The sequence below is a fragment of the Ovis aries genome, chromosome 20, assembly GCF_016772045.2.
Source record: "Ovis aries strain OAR_USU_Benz2616 breed Rambouillet chromosome 20, ARS-UI_Ramb_v3.0, whole genome shotgun sequence".
Classification (NCBI taxonomy): Eukaryota; Metazoa; Chordata; class Mammalia; order Artiodactyla; family Bovidae; genus Ovis; species Ovis aries.
The window spans coordinates 3449903-3469261 of NC_056073.1; the positions used below are offsets into that span (position 1 = coordinate 3449903).

General features: G+C 48.4%; 1 protein-coding gene across 17 annotated transcripts in view; it reads left to right on the forward strand.

Annotated features, from left to right (window-relative positions):
* The window catches only part of DST (dystonin), a 524163-nt gene that overhangs the window by 44541 nt on the left and 460263 nt on the right, over positions 1-19359 (forward strand). For all 17 annotated transcript variants that reach the window (XM_060403014.1, XM_060403015.1, XM_060403016.1 and 14 more), the window contains exon 3: positions 10020-10214. In XM_060403014.1, coding sequence (XP_060258997.1) covers positions 10020-10214 — 195 coding nt within the window. The remainder of the gene's footprint in view (positions 1-10019; positions 10215-19359) is intronic.

The window sequence follows — 19359 nt, forward strand, 5'->3', positions numbered from 1 at the left end:
GTGCATTTTGAGTACGGTTTGAGAAGGACTGGCCACAGAATGATTTTTTTTTTTCAGTTTCAAGTTCTGTTCTAAGTGGTCCAAGCTCTTAATGTCTCTCTATCATACTTGAGACTGCCCCGGCATCGTGACCCAGGGTACAGAGCACACACCCCCAGGCAGCAGGAGCTGTGGGTGGGGCATAGGTCCAAAAGGGAATGATTGGCATCAGTACAAAACTGCATTTCAGTTGGAATTCATTCACAATTTGAAAAAAACATCAAGGCTGTCTGCTCATTAGAGATTCTGATCGGCAGGAATAAATTACCAGTTGATATACTATTAGTAAATATTAAAGAAACACAGTTATATTAGTAAGTGAGCCTTTGTCTAACATAAATGTATAATTCCTTAGATTTTGCAAAGATTAAAAAAAGACTTTCTGCTGTCATCATACCTCTAGGACCAGTGATCTATACCAACTAGTGATTAATTAATAGGAAATAAGGTTTTTAAAAAGTAATACGCTGACCTGCTTACTCCTTGTCGGGGAATAAGTTCTCTCTGAAGCCAGAAAGGTACACTGTTTTCCCGTTCAGCTGACAGAGTGGCTTTCATGGGCATTCTTTTCATGTGGGGTTATTAAGATCCACAAAGGGAGGAATTGCTTTGATCTGGAGGGCCCTGCTGCACACGGCACGGGGGGAACAGTGTTATTCTGACCCAAGTACTCACCAGCCACACAGCAAGGGGCAGGAGCTGGTGTGGGTTAATGCAGGGATTGTCAGACTGCAGTCACAGGCGGGCAGCGTCAGCGTCACCTGAGGACACATGAGAAAATTCTCAGGCTGCATCCCAGAGCTGCTGAACCGGAAGCTCTGGACTGGGCCCAGCAATCAGTGTTTTAGTCCTCTTTCCTGGAGGTTTCTGGTGCTTGATAAAGTTTGAGAACCACTGACTGGGTCATGCAAACTTCTGTACCAGGCGCTCACTTCAGTGTATAATGGTTCAAAGACTCAAACAAATAGACGTATATCTGTTGCTCATTTAAAGGTGCAGGTGGGTGAACAGGCTGCCAGAGTGGGCAGCCTCTGTGCAGTTATTCAGGGACTCAGGGTGATGAAGGTGCTGCCGTCTTTATTATGTGACTTTCAAGGCTGTCTGGAGGTCATCCCAGCCGAAAGAGAAGAGCATGGAGAAAGGGCAGAGGGATGGGTCCCTGGGCTGGGTCCAGAAGTGGGACACGTTACTTGTGTCCGTAGTCTGTTGGCTAGAGTTCAGTCACGTGGCCCTGCTGGCCTGCAGGGGAGGCTGTGAAATCTCGTCTAGCTTGTGCTGAGGGGAAAGAGGCAAACGTGGATTTTGGTGAGCAGCTCGCTGTATCTTTATGAACGTTTCTGAGGTTCTTTCTCTGTATCATTCTGGACTTATTTTATGCCAGAAACTTCTTTGACAGTCTCATCAGAGCTCATGGACTGATTCTCAGAATGTTTTTAAATGCATAAAATACTAAGTAGAATACAAAGGAAATAAATTATATTGAAATATAATTATAAATTGTTAAAAAATGTTCACCTAGAATTGCCAAAGAGGAAAAAGAACAAAGCTGGAAGCATAACCTTCTAGACTTTAGACAGTAGTACAAAGCCACAGTAACCGAAAACAGCATGCTGTTGGTACAAAAACAGACACGTGACTTGATAGAACAGAATAGAGAGTCCCAGAATAAACCTACATACCTCTGTCAATTAATCTTTGACAAAGGAGGCAAGAATATACAACTGAGCAAAGACAATCTCTTCAGCAAGTTATGCTGGGAAAATTGGACAGCTGCAAGTAAATCAATGAAGTTAGAGCACTCCCTCACACCACACACAAAAATAAACTCAAAATGGCTTAAGACTCAAACACAAGGTGTTGCTGCTGTTGTTCAGCCACTCAGTCGTGTCCAGCGCTTTTGAAACCCCATGAACTGCCAGGCTCCTCTGTCTGTGGGATTCTCCAGGCAAGCATACTGGAGTGGGTTGCCATTTCCTTCTCCAGGGGATCTTTCCAGCTCAGGGATCAAACCTGGGTCTCCTGCTTGTCAGGTGGATTCTTCACTGATCTACCTGGGAAACCCAAACATAAGATATGAAACCATTAAACTCCTAGAAGAGGTTAGAGGCAAAACACTCTTGGGCATAAATCGTACCAATGTTTGCGTAGGTCAGTGTCCCAAGGCGATAGAAATAAAAGCAAAGTTAAACAGCGATAGGGAAACCATAAACAAAATGAAAGGACAACCTACGGCCTGGGACAAAATATTTGCAAACGATGTGACTAAAGGCTCCAAAGAAGACATACAAATGGCCAGCGGGCACATGAAAAGATGCTCAACAGCACTAATTATTATGGAAATGTAAATCAGAATTGCAGTGTGGTATCACCTCACACTGGTCAGAGTGGCCATCATCAAAAAGTGTGCAAATAACAAATGCTGGAAAGGGTGTGGAAAAAGGGAACCCTACACTCTTGATAGGAATGTGAACTGGTGTGGCCGCCAAGGAGAACAGTACAGAGGCATGTTAAAAACTGAAAGCAGAGTTGCCATGGGATCCAGCATTCCCATTCCTGGGCATATATACAGGAAAGACGAAAGCTCTACTTTGAAAAGATGCACACACTCCAGCGTTCACAGCAGCACTGATTATAATAGCCAACACATGGAAGCAACCTAGAGGTTCATTGACAGATGAGTGGATAAAGAAGTTGTGGTACATATATACAATGGAATATTACTCAGCCGTAATGAATGAAATATTGCCATTTGAAGCAACATGGATGGATCTAGAGATGACCATACTAAGTGAAGTAAGTCAGAGAAAGACAACTATTATATGATATCACTTATATGTGAAATCTAAAAAATAGTACAAATGAACTTATTTACAGAACAGAAAGAGATTCACAGACGCAGGAAACAAATGTACAGTTACCAAAGGGGAAGGGGTGAGAGAGGGATAAACTAGGGTATGGGATTGACAGATTCACATTACCATATATAAAACAGATACACAATAAAGTTTTACTGTATAGCACAGGAAACTATATTCAGTACCTTGTAGTAAATTATATATACTTCAATACCTTGTAGTAAATTATAATGGAAAATAATTGGAAAATAATATAGATATATACGTATATCTGTATAACTGAATTGCTTTGCTGTACACTTGAAACCAATGCAGATAGTGTAAATCAATTATGCTTCAATAAAAAACATTTTTTGACAGAACAATAAGTGTACTTCTTTATTAATGCAGTCCACGGGGTCGCAAAGCGTTGGACACGACTAGTGACCAAATTGAACTGAACTGAACTGATTAGTGCATTAAATGACAAGATCTAGTGGCTTGTTCACCAACTACTATGATTTTGAAGTAGCAATGAATGAATATAAATGGTACTTCTAGAAATCTGCAGCCCCTATAATTCCGTATTCAAATATCTGTGGTTTCTTTTGGTGGCAGAGATTTTGGTCATAGGGAGATTTCTTAATCCTGGTAAGCCTCAGTTTGCTTGTCTCAGTGGGTATACTAGGCTTAGCATCTAAATGGTGCTTAGTAAATTATTGCTTTCTCCTTTTTTTATCAGTCTACACAAATAGCCTGGTCAAGTCTGAGTGTTTAGCACAAGAGGGAAATAGCTAGCCACGTGCGTGCATCAGGGGTTTCGCTTGCAGGCAGTGGGATCCGAGTCTGACTTAAACTGAAAGAGTGTGTGTGTATGTGCTGTGCTCATTTGTGTCTGACTCGCTGTGACCCTGTGGACTGCAGCCCGTCAGGCTGCTCTGTCCTTGGAATTTTCCAGGCAGGAATAAGGGAGTGCAGTGTCATCTCCTACTGAAAGAGAATTTAACACAAATATATGGTAGAAAGAAAGATTAGAACAGACAGCTTTAGGAGCTTCAGAAGGTTGCTGGTGTGGCCACTGGATGAATGGATTCCTTCTGCTACATTTGGTCTCTCCCTCCCTCCATTCAGTACTCAGTGTCCAAACAGTGGGACTCTGGTGGACTGACTCTCAGCCTCGGGCTCCCCCAGGAACTGTGCCGGGTTATTGAGAGAGGAGATGCTGGGTTGTCCGTGGAGCTCCTGGGCTTAGCTGCGTATCAGGACTGCAAGTCTGAGAGGGTGCTGATAACATGGGGTGGCCTGTAGACATGGAGGCAGCCTAAATGTCTGTTGACAGAGGAATGGATAAAAAAGGTGTGTACATACACACGATGGAATATTACTCAGCCGTAAGAAAGAATGAAATAACGCCATTTGCAGCCGCATGGGTGGACCTAGAGATTATCATACTAAGTAAGTCAGAAAGACAAATATCATATGATATGACTTATTTGTGGAATCTGAAAAAATGGTACAAATGAATTTATTTATGAAACAGAACTAGACTCATAGATGTAGAAAATAAACTTATTCTTACCAAAGGGAAAAGGAGGGGAGGGATAAATTAGTAGTTTGGGATTAACACATACACACTACCATAAATAAAATGGGTAATCTACAAGGACCTATTGTTTAGTGCAGGGACTATACTCAAAACACTTTGTGATAACCTATATGGGAAAGGAATCTGAAAAAGAATATATGTGGGCATATGCATGCTAAGTCGCTTCAGTTGTGTCTGACTCTTTGTGATCCGATGGGCTGTAGCCCGCCAGCCTCCCCTGTCCATGGAATTCTCCAGGCAAGAACACTGGAGTGGGCTGCCATTTCCTTCTCCAATGAATGAAAGTGAAAAGTGAAAGTGAAGTTGCTCAGTCATGTCCGACTCTTCTCGACCCCATGGACTGCAGCCTACCAGGCTCCTCTGTGCTTGAGATTTTCCAGGCAAGAGTACTGGAGTGGGTTGCCATTGCCTTTTCTGGACTTAGCAGCTAAACCACCATATATAATAAAATTATGGAATCACTGCGCTGTGCACCGGAAACAGACACATTTTAAATCAACTATGCTTCAATAAAGAAAATAATTTAAAAAATTTTAAAATAGGGTGCCCTAAAAATGACAGAAGTCCATTACCGAGAGACTGCCAAGTGCCTGCCACCTCCTGGTTGAAGGGCATGTTCAGTTCAGTTCAGTTCAGTTGCTCAGTCATGTCTGACTCTTTGCGATCCCATGGCCTGCAGCAAGCCAGGACTCCCTGTCCATCACCAACTCCCGGAGTTTACTCAAACCCATGTCTATTGAGTCGGTGATGCCATCCAATCATCTCATCTTCTGTTGTCCTCTTATCCTCCCGCCTTCAATCTTTCCCAGCAGCAGGGTCTTTTCAAATGAGTCAGCCCTTCGCATCATGTGGCCAAAGTATTGGAGCTTCAGCTTCACCATCAGTCCTTGAAGGGCATGTGGGCAAGATCGAATGTCTGGTGGGAGAAATAGACTTCACACTGATGCCATCAGAGCCTGTTAACACCTGCGAGAGCTTATAGCACCACCTGCTGTTTCAAAAGGAAATTTCCTTTTGTTAAAAGTCATGACTTAGGGATTTCCTGGAGAAGGCAATGGCACCCCACTCCAGTACTCTTGCCTGGAAAATCCCATGGACGGGGGAGCCTGGTGGGCTGCAGTCCATGGGGTCGCTTAGAGTGGGGCACGACTGAGTGACCTCACTTTCACTTTCCACTTTCATTCATTGGAGAAGGAAATGGCAACCCACTCCAGTGTTCTTGCCTGGAGAATCCCACGGACGGGGGAGCCTGGTGGGCTGCCGTCTATGGGGTCGCACAGAGTCGGACACAACTGAAGTGACTTAGCAGCAGCAGCAGCAGGGACTTCCTGTTGGCACAGTGGATAAGAGTCTGCCTGCCAACGCAGGGGACATGGGTTCGATCCCTGGCCCTGGAAGATTCCATGTGCTGTGGAGCAGCTTCGTCCGTGCCCCGAAACTACTGAACTTGCGCGCTGCAGCTGCTGACGGGCAGGCTCCTGGAGTCTGTGCTCATAGCAGGAGAAGCCAGCAGTGAGAAGCCCCCACTCCCCGCAACTAGAGAAAGACCGCAAAGCACGCAAGACCCAGCTCTGCCCAAAATAAATAAAATTGTTTTCAAAAGTCATGGTGTATTTTTTGATAGTGTTTAGAATGAGCACATGCAGTAAGCCCCAGTGCTCTGCATTGCTTTAGGGAAATGAAGAAGCTGCCTGCTCAGTGATGACTCTGTGCCGTTTGCAGTGTTTGTGGTCGTAGTTCTGAGCGGCAGGTGAGTTGGCACCTCGGTATCCAGGAAGTGGGACTATAGTAATGAAGGGGGTAATGCATTGACTGCGTAGGCTGATATGTGTACTGTTCCATGAGGCTCATGTGGACCACCTCCTTTAAACACTGTCTGACCCCCGTGAGAGGCGAGTATTGTATGCATTCGGCAGAAGAAGAATGTGAGGCTTTGAGAAGTAGCGATCTCTGAGCTCCGAGATTGTACGCCTAGAAGTGGGAGAGCTGGGGCTCCAGCCCAGATAGTTCTGACTCTCAGGAGAGTGAGCGCCTGGGATGCTCTGGAGCGAAGAGCTCTCCTGATGAGCAGGGAGGGAGGAGCCTCTGTGTGTCTGTCAGCGAGGCACAGCTGCAGCGTGACTCCTTTTCCTTTTCGTATTGGATTAATAACGCCTTAGTCTTAAGAATACCTTTTATTTACACAAGCAATATGCCTAATGATCACAGGTGACCCGTATGTTTTGCTGTATACCAGGCACTGAGTACTTTACGTTTGTTTATTCTTCTTAACAAATCTGTGAATTAAGTAGTGCTTTTAAGCTCCATTTTACAGATGAGGATGTGGCTAAACAGCTCTTCAGGATCACACAGGTAGGAAGTGACAGAGGCCGTCATGAGCCCAGATAGCCTGGCAGCTGTCTGTGTCCTGCCCTGTAGTGCTTGTAAAGAGTTATTTTAAAATAGTGCACGTGTATTTGGATGTGAGAGAAATCACAGAGGCTTATGTGATGGTGCTCAGAGCTTCACAGATGTGAAGGTGGAATGAAAATTGAAGGAGTTAAGAAAAGACTGATTTAAACAGTTTCTAATTTTTATGTAAGCAATGCTTGACCATCTTCTCGGGCATACTTGGCAAAGTTCCTCTAGAGTAGATAGAGGGGTGTGGATTTACTGGGTTACTATTCTCCAGAATGACTACTATTTTTTTTTTTTTGATCACTTTAAGCAAGTTTTATGTGGTTTTATTTCTAGAATTTGTAAGGCCTTTGAGGCCTTCTATTGGTAATAATAGAAAAGAAAGTGAAGTCACTTAGTCGTGTCCGACTCTTTGCGACCCCATGGACTGTAGCCTATGAGGCTCCTCCGTCCATGGGATTTTCCGGGCAAGAATACTGGAGTTGGTTGCCATTCACTTCTCCAGGGCATCTTCCCGACCCAGGGATTGAACTCGGGTTTCCCACATTGTAGGCAGACGCTTTACCATCTGAGCCACCAAGGAAGTCTATTGGTAATAGTAGAAGTTTAAGTAAAATTTGGTTACTGATACTCCTAAGAGCATGAGAGGAAGAGACTCTGCGTTCTTACCCAAGAAGCAGGCTTGGGTCAGCCCACTAGGACAGGAGCTAGGGAGTTGTCACTGTTCATGCCATCAGTGCACCCATTTCTGGAAATCGGTGCCACCTAGTGGAGACTGCACCCCTCAGCCGTCCTCAGAGTGCGTGCATGGAGGGGACTGTCCAGGAACCTGTGTATTTAGACAGCAGCCTGGCTCGGCCAGCGTCCGGGCTCCCTCCTCTCCATTCTTTTCGCGGCACCTGCTGTGCAGCCTGGTGGTGCGTGGGACCCTAGGCACCTCCTGGGCCCGGTGGGGACTGTGGAGGCACCCCTCAGCCCGCACACAGAGGAGGGGGGCATCAGGCCCCTGTGTTTGCTGTGAGAAGTGCGTGCCCAAACTGCGTTTCCTCCTGCTTGTTTTTCCGTTGACCTCCGAGCGCCTGTGCATGTCACCTGGACTTCTGTCCTTTCCCGTCACCTGGCCTGGTGTGCAGGGCCCCCCTGTCAGGGCCTCCGCGGCTCCCTGCACGTGGCTCTGCAGTGTGCACGGGGCCTCTCACCCCTGCTCCCCTGAAATCCATGCTCTCTCTTTTCCATGCCTTCACTGAAGTCTAAGTGTCTGTATGTCTTCTAAAATTCAGAAGACCCACAGTCTCCAACGAGCCCTCTGTGGAGCCCTGGACGCCTCATCCGCTCTCACTTCCCACTAGACTTCTGAGTGTGGCTGTGCTCTGGCAGGCCATCCTTTTGCTGCATAAACACACCATCCATCCAGTCATCCCTTATCCCTCTGTTCTTCCCTCTTGCTCCCGTGCCTGGAGCATAGACCCTATATGCTCTGCACGTGCCGCTGGCCCCACTGAGCTCAGCTTCATCCATTTATCCTCGTGTGGGATCTGCTGTCCCCACTTGCCCTCTGCTGCCCCCTGTCACCCGTCCCAGTCTGCTCGTGAACTCTGCGGCTGGCTTCTGCTCTGTGGCAAAACACTGGCCGTGCCAGGACAGGCATCATTTTATGGAATTCTGTGGTGTTTTCCAAAACAGATGCACATTCCCAGATGCACAACGGAGCTTGTTTCCATGTCCAGCGAGTTGTCCTTATACTTACCTTACTTAAAAGAGAAGGGAAATTAACCTTTTGTTCAGCGCCTGCTGTTTGCCAGATGCTGTGCTTAGAATTTTAACATCCGTTGAAATTGAAGTGAAAGTCGCACAGTCATGTCCAACTCTTTGCAACCCCATTGACTATACAGTCCATGGAATTCTCCAGGCCAGAATACTGGAGTGGGGAGCCTTTCCCTTCTCCAGGGGATCTTCCCGACCCAGGGATCGAACCCAGGTCTCCCGCATTGCAGGCGGACTCTTTACCAGCTGAGCCACCAGGGAAGCCCTTTTAGCATCTGTTACCTTCTAAAAACCCTGTGAAAGAAAGCAGAGACAGACACAGACTAGAGGACAAATCGATACGAGGGGGGAAAGGAGGGTGGGGGTAATTGGGAGATTGAGGTGGATACATACAGGCTATTGATACATGTGTAAAATAGATAAGTAATGGGAACAGTATATAGCACAGGGAACTATACTCAAGTGTTCTGTGGTGACCTAAATGGGAAGGAAATTTAAAAAGGGGATATATGTATACATAGGGCTGAGTCATTTGCTGTACAGCAGAAAATAACATAAAGCAACTATATACTTCAATAAAGATTAATTAGAAAAAAATAATAAAATTTTATGCATATTGTAAAATAAAGGGTAAAAAAAAAAACAAACCAAAAACCTTTGAAGAGAACGTTACCCATTTGTTAGACTAGAAAAGTTAGGTCATTAATATTTAATAAATGTGTAGCTATAAGGAGCAGCATTTGCACCCCCGCCCATCTGACCTCCAAACCCACACTACACCGTCCTTCGTCCAGTTAGGTTTAGGTCTTCACTTTAAGGTGTTGCTTGGTGATGCCTTGGAATCCTGGCCTTCCTTCCTGAAGGGAGGCAGAGGGCCCTTTCTCTGGGGTGCTGCTGGGTCCTGACCCTCCCATCATCACGGAGGCCCCTTCTTCACACTTAGTCTGACTGTGTACACAGAAGTAGAGCAGTGTGTCTGCCTACTCTTTTTATAAAAACTGGAGTTTCTGGGTCAAAAACAGTTCTTTTTTTTTAATGTATTGAAGTGTAGTCGATTTATAATGTGTCCATTTCTGCTGTACAGCCACGTGGCTCAGTTGTACATACATCTACTCTTTTCCACGATTGTCTAGCACAGGATATTGAGCATAGTTCCCTGCGCTTTATTCAGTAGGACTCTGCTGTTTATTACAAGCGTCTCTCAGTGTAGAATAACTCTGGGCCCGGAACCGGGTCTTGCCCGGCGTCGGGCTCCCTGAGGGTGGGCAGAGGGCCCCTGCCGGGCTGGTGGCTTTGGCGCCGCCTGCACCGCGAGCCCCAGGGCACAGCACAGCCGACCGGCACCAACCTGCGTGTGTCCGCTTGTGTCTCCTGCGCAGGGATTCCGGTCCAGCCCCCGGCACCTCCGCAGACGCGCCGCCGCGGCCGCCCGGCTGGAGGACGCGAAGCCCGCCGCGGAGGCCCCGGCGCAGAGCGAGCAGGACGGCGCGGCGCGGCGGCGGCGGCTCCGCAGGGGCGCGCGCGTCCCGCCCGAGTTCTACCAGAGCGTGCAGGGCGCCGCGGCCCGCAGACCGGTGAGTGGGGCCGGGCGTGCCGGGAGTGTCAGGGGCGGTGGGCCCGGAGCGGTCCTTAGTCCTCAGACACGGTCCGTCGACCTGAAGTGTTCAGCGAGTCTCTGCTCGCCCGGCCAGCGGCGCTGAGCTCAGTGTGGAGTGCGGTTTCCCGGGAAGTGCTGGTCGCTGGCGGGAGGGGAGACTGAAAACGAGAATCCCGACCCTGAGCGCGGGGACCACAGCCTGGATGGGGCCACAGGGTCCCCCCGCCAAGGCCTGGCCGTGGTGAGGGCTGGGCCGGGGACCGGGGGCCTCCGCAAAGTGGCCTCGGAGTTGGGAGGCCAGGGCGGAGGGCTGACCCCTCCTCTGCAGCTCCTGTTGGGGCGATGCTGGGGTGCTGCGTCCTCTGGGGTGGCCTTTCTGTTGCTCCCACGGGGCCATGCTCTCCTTTTCTAGGGAGTACCCTGGGTCTCTGTCAGCCAGACTGGACAGTTAGCTGGGAAGTCACCTGGACAGTTACCTGGGAAGCATGGGGCGCACCTGGAAGCTGGTCTCCCCTCCTCACCTCCTGAGCTTGCTGTTCCATGTGTTCTGATTTTCTCTCTCGGTTGGGGCTCTCACCCAGGGACGTGTTGCCAGGCTTGTAACAGTAAAGAATTTGGGGCTTAGAAGCTGACATTTTAAAAAACTTGTAGAGAGTATTTCATGACTTCAGTAACCTTGCATTGCTTCAGCGTTGAGAGAAGTTTTCCTGTGGGTCACTTCTGTGTCGTGACTCTGGTCACCCGAGGGGAGCCGGCAAGATCTGATGTGATGGTATGTCCCTGTGAGTTGTGAAAACAGCCCTGCTGTTCATTCAGTGGGGTGACTGTGTAGCAAATGTATATGGAGTTTGCTCCCAGGCCAGCAACAGACAGTGGCAAGAAGCTGAATTCCTTTACAGAAAAGGTCGTGTTTAAACACCTGTAAGATAAACACATATTTAGAGAGTCTTCCTTTTATGCTTAAATTAAGCAAAGGCTAAGCAGAATTCGGTGTCTACACGGATCAAAATGAAATAGGAAAACTCATCCATTCAACAAAAGCTTTTCTACACAGGAGATAAGGGATGCACAGACATATATTAACAACAAACATTACTGACGGCTTATCTGTGGCCCAGGCATTGTTCTATGTGACTCACTTAACAAGCCTCTGAGGTGGAGGCTGGTGTTATCCCTGTTTTCTCGATGGTGAAATAGAGCCCCAGCGAGGATCATAGTTTGCCTGAGTTCACCCAGGGGCTGGGGCAGTGCCAGGGTTTGGGTCTGGGCTGTGGGCTTTGGAGCCCCAGCACCTCTCTGCAAGCTGCTGCCCTCCTGCTTCCTGGGCCTCCTGGCCCCGTCGATGGACAGACGCTCACAAATAAGCAGGGCGGGTCCGCGTTAGCGAAGTGCTGCCTTGGACCGTGCACCAGCACGAGGGAACGTTGTGCAGAACCAGGCGTGTGTGCAGGGAAGCAGATGCCTGCGATGTCCTGAGAGGGGAGTCGAGCAGGTGGGCTGCGTCCCTGATGAGGAGGGCAGCATCCCTGATGAGGAGGGCAGCGTCTTTGATGAGGAGCGCAGCGTCTCTGATGAGGAGGGCAAACACAGAAGCCAGGACGCCCGATGGTGTGGCAGGCTCGGGGCAGCTCAGTGATGCTGGGAGATGAGACCAGGGTCTGGCTGGGCGTTAGGGGGTATCTTTTGCTAAACAGCGGGGCTTATCTTCTGCGACGTGGCCCTGTTGAAGGTAGTGCTCTCCTGCTTGATTTTCCTGCTCTGAATCTAGCTAATTCTGTCTTTCGATTTTCCCACGTGGATGGAGAAGTAAGTCGGCATCACCGCGCCTTTACTCTCCCCTGAGCCCTGTGCCCTGTGCCCGACTGCCCTGGGTGGTCAGACGTGGTCCCAACGCCTGGTGAGTCTGTCCTGGATCACCTCACCTTGCTCTCTGTTTGCCTGGTGACTTCCAGTCCACCTTGACCACTGACTCGTCATCAGGCGACCGGCTCAGGAAAGTCTTTTCTGATCCTTCCCATGAGAGTGCGGTGCTTTGCCCAGATGTTGAGCAGAGCAGTCACTCAGGTGAGAAAGACAGGCTCTATAGTGAGATAGACGCACATTTGCCTTCCACTCCATGGGCCTGGCAGGAAGCAGTTTTCACACTAAGGTTCATGTAAGGCCTGCCCAGAAATGTGAGTTGGGCTGCGATGGTCCAGCCAGCTTCCTGTGGAGCCTGTCTACTGCTTACCCACCACTCCTGGCCTGCAGGGGCGGCAGCAGGCAGTCGTCTTGCTGGGTCCCAGTGGGAAGGCTGGCTTCCAGGAGCCGTGGCTGAGGGCTGCAGCCTGCCAGAGCCCGCTGAGTCAGGACGAGGGCGGGGGTGGGGGAGGGGGGCAGGTGCGCCCCTTTTCCATGACCCGACCCAGCAGGATGCCAGAGGGCAGGGGGCGTGAGTGATGCGGATCTCAGAGCTCAGCACCCGAGGACAAGGCAGGGCAGGGATGAGCAGTGTGCGGGGCAGACGGGGACCCTGGAGGGCAAAGAACACACGTGATCATCTTTACCCAGCTGTCCAACTCCTGGAGACCCGGCTTTCTTATTGTGGAGTCGTCATAGCAACAGTGGCCTCCCTGATGGGTGAGGATGAACTCACGTGTGGAGGTGATGGCCTGCTTGGCATCAACACTCAGAGCGTAGTGATACCTTCATTTTCTTTCCTCCCAGGCCTTGTCTTTCCTGGGGGCCGAATCGTCTGATCTAGAATGTCTCCTGGTAAACGGCACCTGATGCATTGTACTGAATAAACAGATGAGTGATGTACACACAGAACACAGCATACGCCCTATAGGATCCGGACAACAGAGAGGGTTTTTCTTTTCCTTTTATCTCCCAAATGGGGTGGTCAGGGAGCAACTACTTCAAGAGACAGGACTGAGTTGGGCTAAAGTACACGTAGGAATCGGACAGGCAGCAGAGGTCAGGTCTGGGATGGTGCTGACACCCATTTGGCTGGATGTGGAGGTTTATGAGAAATGTACAGGATACAGCTGGAAATAGAGAGGGGGCCATGATACCACTGCATTTAAACTGCATCTTCTGTGCGTCATGGAGGCCCTGGAGGAGGTGAGCTGTCATCAGGAACCGAACTGGAGCAGGGTAGGCCCGAGGGCCACAGGGCAGGGCAGCGGTGCAGGGGTCTGGCGCCTGGTGTTTGGGACCTGAACGTGGGCTTCGCCAGTTGCTCTGTGCCACCATCTGGTGGTGACTTCCAGTGGGGACGCTGCGGGTGGCCTTTGCCCTCTTCAGCAGGATTTGTTGGGAGGCAGTGGGGTTGGAGGGCAGGAAGGGGCGGTGGGGGCTGTCCTGTTGTAAGCAAGCGAGAAGGATATTGCAGGAGCTTTCTGTGCGCAGGTGAAGCTCACCTCCTCCATCCGTGTGCGTCTCCTCAGGGTCATTCTGGAGACTGAAGTTTGTCGGAGCTGGTAGCACAGCCTTGCTGACATTTCTTTGCATGCTGTACAGGACGTGAGTGCCAGCCTTTGGTCCCCCTCTGGGTGGGGTTGGGTCCAGCCCATGGGCCGCTGGGCGCCGCCTCTTCTCCCGGAGCCCCGAGCCTGCCTCTTCTCCGGCTGGCACAGCGGGGCTGGCCGCGCAGGCGGTGGCTCAGGACTCAGTGTTACTGCGGTGCCCTGAGGGCAGCTCTGATGAGGGCCTGGAGCTGGAATAAAGTACATCAGCTGTGCTGACTCGGGATTGTGTGAATGACTTTACGGGAAGCACTGCAGGCCTCTCTGGCGGCAGTCTGAGAGAGCAACAGGCCTGTGAGTCTGCAGGACTGACGACGGATGTTGCTGTCAGGAGGTGACTCAGAAAACATGACGGTGCACTTTCAGCCAGGAAGCGCCTGAGCCGCGGGCAGTGCATTATATTTCAGCGTCTTAGCGGCTCCGACCTGTTAACTTGTTCTGTTGTGTAGCCTTTATACTCCACTGTGGCTCTGAGAATTTGTAACAGAGATCACTAATATAAATGAAGTTAATAATGTGATTTTTTTTCCCCCTGCTCTTTTGGGGAAATGAGATGATTCTAAGAGTGAGTAAGCCAAACATCTATCCTGATTTTCTCTCTTCGGTCTTTGGACTTATCCTGTACACGAAGACATGTTCCTGGAACATTTAGGAATTTTTACCACCTTGAAGCAGAAAAGATAACTAGATCCAGATCTCCCTTGCTTCTCTAGTATTTTGACTTTGCAGAGCCTTTTGAGCTCTGACTCCTAGAGCTGAAACATCCCATCCCACCATCCCCGGGGTGGGTGCTGCGTCACCGCACACTCGCTCCCTCCCGCCCTGGGAGCACGTGGCTCTGTGCATCCCTGCTTTCCGCCTTTTACCTTCCCAGTCGTTCTCTGGAGCAGGCGCTCACTTTCCAGAGGAGGAAGCTTGTCAAGGTCACTCGCCTGGGGGATGACAGAACGAAGATGTAAGCCCAGGAATTCCTACCAGAGCACGTGGAATACAGAGGTTCAGACGATCCCATATCTGGGGCTAGAAGTTCAGCCTCATGGGTGGATCATAGTTTCATTACGTTAAGTCTCGGTTTTCCTACATGTCTAGATGGTTTTTAACTTTTGCATCCATCAATACCCGTTTTTAAATGGCGTTGAGCAGCACGGAGAAGCCCTGAACCTCCTTCTGGCCAGGCTTCTTGGTGAGCCTGGCCTCCTGGGGCAGAGGACCGGGGAGGCAGCAGGATTGTTTCTGCCCTCACGTGAGCCTCTTAACATAGAACACACAGAGGGGATCAGAACTTGAGAGCACCCACAGATAACCAGGTGCCCTGACTCTGACCCTGTTATGCTTTAGGGATCCCAGTTCTGTGCACGTTTCAACCTCATCACGGGCATTTCCTTGACTCAGAGCCTCTGACTCTTTTTCAGTGGCGGTGAAGGACTCTAAGTAAAAACCACCAGCACCTCCAGGCACCGACCACGCAGTCACCCACTCCCCATGCTGGCAAAAACAAGGCTTCTGTCCTTCACTCTGGGGCCCCTGTCCTGAGTACCTGGATAATCAAGCTTGGTACTTTTTAAAAAAGTTTATTGAAGTATGTTGATTCAGTGTTGTGTTAATTTCTGCTTTACAGTGAGGTGATTCATATGTACTTGATTCGTAGGTACAGTAAGGCGATTCAAATGTATGCCCGACCATACTCAGGACTGGGACACAGACTCTTGGAGGGCACAAACAAAACCTTGTGCACACCAGGACCCAGGAGAAAGGAGCAGTGACCGGCAGGAGACTGACCCAGACTTGCCTGTGAGTGCACAGGGGTCTCCAGCAGAGGCGTGGGCTGGAGGTGGCCTGCTGCAGGGTCAGGGCACTGAGTGCAGCAGTGCGTGCGTGGGGCCTTTTGAAGGAGGTCACCAGTATCTTAATTCAGTTCAGTCGCTCAGTCCTGTCCGACTCTGCGACCCCATGGACTGCTGCGCGCCAGGCCTCCCTGTCCATCACCAACTACTGGAGTTTACTCAAACTGATGTCCATTGAGTCTGTGATGCCATCCAACCATCTGATCCTCTGTGATCCCCTTCTTCTCCCGCCTTCAATCATTCCCAGCATCAGGGTCTTTTCCAGTGAGTCAGTTTTTTGCATCAGGTGGCCAAAGTATTGGACTTTCAGCTTTAGCATCACTCCTTCCAATGAATATTCAGGACTGATTTCCTTTTGGTTGGATCTCCTTGCAGTCCAACGGACTCTCAAGAGTCTTTTCCAACACCACAGTTCAAAAGCATCAATTCTTCGGGACTCAGCTATCTTCATAGTCCAACTCTCACATCCATACATGACTACTGGAAAAACCATAGCTTTGACTAGATGGACCTTTGTTGGCAGAGTAATGTCTCTGCTTTTTAATATGCTATCTAGAGGAGAAGGGGACGACAGAGGATGAGATGGCTGGATGGTATCACTGACTTCGATGGACGTGAGTCTGAGTGAACTCTGGGAGTTGGTGATGGACAGGGAGGCCTGGCGTGCTGCGATTCATCGGGTCGCAAAGGGTCGGACACGACTGAGCGACTGAACTGAACTGAACTGAACTGAACTGAACTGAGGTTTGTCATAGGTTTTCTTCCAAGGAGCAAGTGTCTTAATTTCATGGCTGCAGTCACCATCTGCAGTGATTTTGGAGCCCCCAAAATAAAGTCTGTCACTGTTTCCGTTGTTTCCCCGCCTATTTGCCATGAAGTGATGGGACTGGATGCCATGATCTTCGTTTTCTGAATGTTGAACTTTAAGCCAACTTTTTCACTCTCCTCTTTCACTTTCATCAAGAGGCTTTTTAGTTCCTCTTCACTTTCTGCCATAAGAGTGGTGTCATCTGCATATCTGAGGTTATTCATATTTCTCCTGGCAATCTTGATTCCAGCTTATGCTTCCTCCAGCCCAGCGTTTCTCAGGATGTACTCTGCAATAAGCTAATTAAGCAGGGTGACAGTATACAGCCTTGATGTATTCTTTTCCCTATTTGGAACCACTCTGTTGTTCCATGTCCAGTTCTAACTGTTCTTGACTTGAATATAGATTTTTCAGGAGGAAGGTCAGGTGGTTTGGTATTCCCATCTCTTGAAGAATTTTCCACAGTTTGTTGAGATCCACACAGTCAAAGGCTTTGGCATAGTCAATAAAGCAGAAATAGATGATTTTGTGGAACTCTCTTGTTTTTTCTATGATCCAGCAGATGTTGGCAATTGGATGTCTGGTTCCTCTGCCTTTTCTAAATCCAGCTTGAACATCTGGAAGTTCACGGTTCATGTATTGCTGAAGCCTGGCTTAGAGAATTTTGAGCATTACTTTACTAGCGTGTGAGATGAGTGCAATTGTGTGGTAGTTTGGGCATTCTTTGGCATTGCCTTTCTTTGGGATTGGAATGAAAACTGACCTTTCCCAGTACTGTGGCCACTGCTGAGTTGTCCAAATTTGCTGGCATATTGAGTGCAGCACTTTCACAGTATCATCTTTTAGGATTTGAAATAGCTCAACTGGAATTCCATCACCTCCACTAGCTTTGTTCGTAGTGATGCTTCCTAAGGCCCACTTGACTTTACATTCCAGGATGTCTGGCTCTAGGTGAATGATCACACCATCGTGATTATCTGGGTCATGAAGATCTTTTTTGTACAGTTCTTCTGTGTATTCTTGCCACTTCTTCTTAATATCTTCTGCTTCTGTTAGGTCCATACCATTTCTGTCCTTTATCGAGCCCATCTTTGCATGAAATGTTTCCCTGGTATCTCTAATTTTCTTGAAGAGATCTCTAGTCTTTCCCATTCTATTGTTTTCCTCTATTTCTTGGCACTGATCACTGAGGAAGGCTTTCTTATCTCTCCTTGCTATTTGTTTGGAACTCTGCATTCAAATGGGTATATCTTTCCTTTTCTCCTTTGCCTTTCACTTCTCTTCTCTTCTCAGCTATTTGTAAAGCCTCCTCAGACAACCATTTTGTCTTTTTGCATTTCTTTTTCTTGGGGATGGTCTTGATCCCTGCGTCCTGTACAGTGTCACGAACCACCATCCATAGTTCTTCAGGCACTCTGTCTATCAGATGTAATCCCTTGATCTATTTGTCACTTTCACTGTATAATCATAAGGGATTTGATTTAGGTCATAGCTGAATGGTCTAGTGGTTTTCCCTACTTTCTTCCATTTAAGTCCGAATTTGGCAATAAGGAGTTCATGATCTGAGTCACACTCAGCTCTTGGTCTTGTTTTGCTGACTGTATAGAGCTTCTCCATCTCTGGCTGCATAAAGTATAATCAGTCTGATTTCAGTGTTGACCATCTAGTGATATCCATGTGTGGAGTCTTCTCTTGTGTTGTTAGAAGACGGTGTTTGCTATGACTAGTGCATTTTCTTAACAAAACTCTGTTAGCCTTTGCCCTGCTTCATTCTGTACTCCAAGGCCTAACTTGTCTGTTACTCCATGTATTTCTTGACTTCCTACATTTGCATTCCAGTCCCCTGTGATGAAAAGGACATCTTTTTTGGGTGTTAGTTCTAGAAGATCTTGTAGGTCTTCATAGAACCATTCAGTTTCAGCTTCTTCAGCATTACTGGTTGGGGCATAGACTTGGATTACTGTGATATTGAATGGTTTGCCTCAGAAATGAACAGAGATCATTCTGTCATTTTTGAGATTGCACCCAAGTACTGCATTTCAGACCCAAGTACTGCATTTGACTGTGAGGGCTATTCCATTTCTCCTAAGGGATTCTTGCCCATAGTAGTGATAAAATGGTCATCTGAGTTAATTTCAGCCATTCTGGTCCATTTTAGTTCACTGATTCCTAGAATGTCCATGTTCACTCTTGCCATCTCCTGTTTGACCTCTTCCAATTTACCTTGATTCATGGACCTAACATTCCAGGTTCCTATGCAACGTTGCTCTTTACAGCATCGGACTTTACTTCCTTCACCAGTCACATCTACAACTGGGTGTTGTTTTGCTTCATTCTTTCTGGAGTTATTTCTTTACTTTTCTCCAGTAGCACATTGGGCACCTACAGACCTGGGGAGTTCATCTTTCAGTGTCCTATCTGTTTGCCTTTTCATGTTGTTCATGGGGTTCTCAAGGCAAGAATACTGAAGTGGTTTGCCATTCCCTTCTCCAGTGGACCACATTCTGGCAGACCTCTCCACCATGACCCGTTCGTCTTGGGGCCCTCCGTGGCATGGTTCATAGTTCCATTGAGTTAGACAACGCTGTGGCCCATGTGATCAATTTGATTAATTTTCTGTGATTGTGGTTTTCATTCTCTCTGCCCTCTGAGGGATAAGCATAAGAGGCTTATGGAAGCTTCCTGATGGGAGAAGCTGACTGTGGGGGAAACTGGGTATTGTTATGACTGGGTGACACCATGCTCAGTGAATCTTTAATCTAATTTTTTGAGATGGGCTGTGTTCCCTCCCTGTTGTTTGACCTGAGGCCAAACTCAAGGGGATAGATCTGATAGACAGAGTGCCTGAAGAACTATGGACAGAGGTTTGTGACATTGTTCAAGAGGTAGTGATTAAGACCATCCCCAAGAAAAAGAAATGCAAAAAGACAAAATGGTTGTCTGAGGGGGTCTTATAAATAG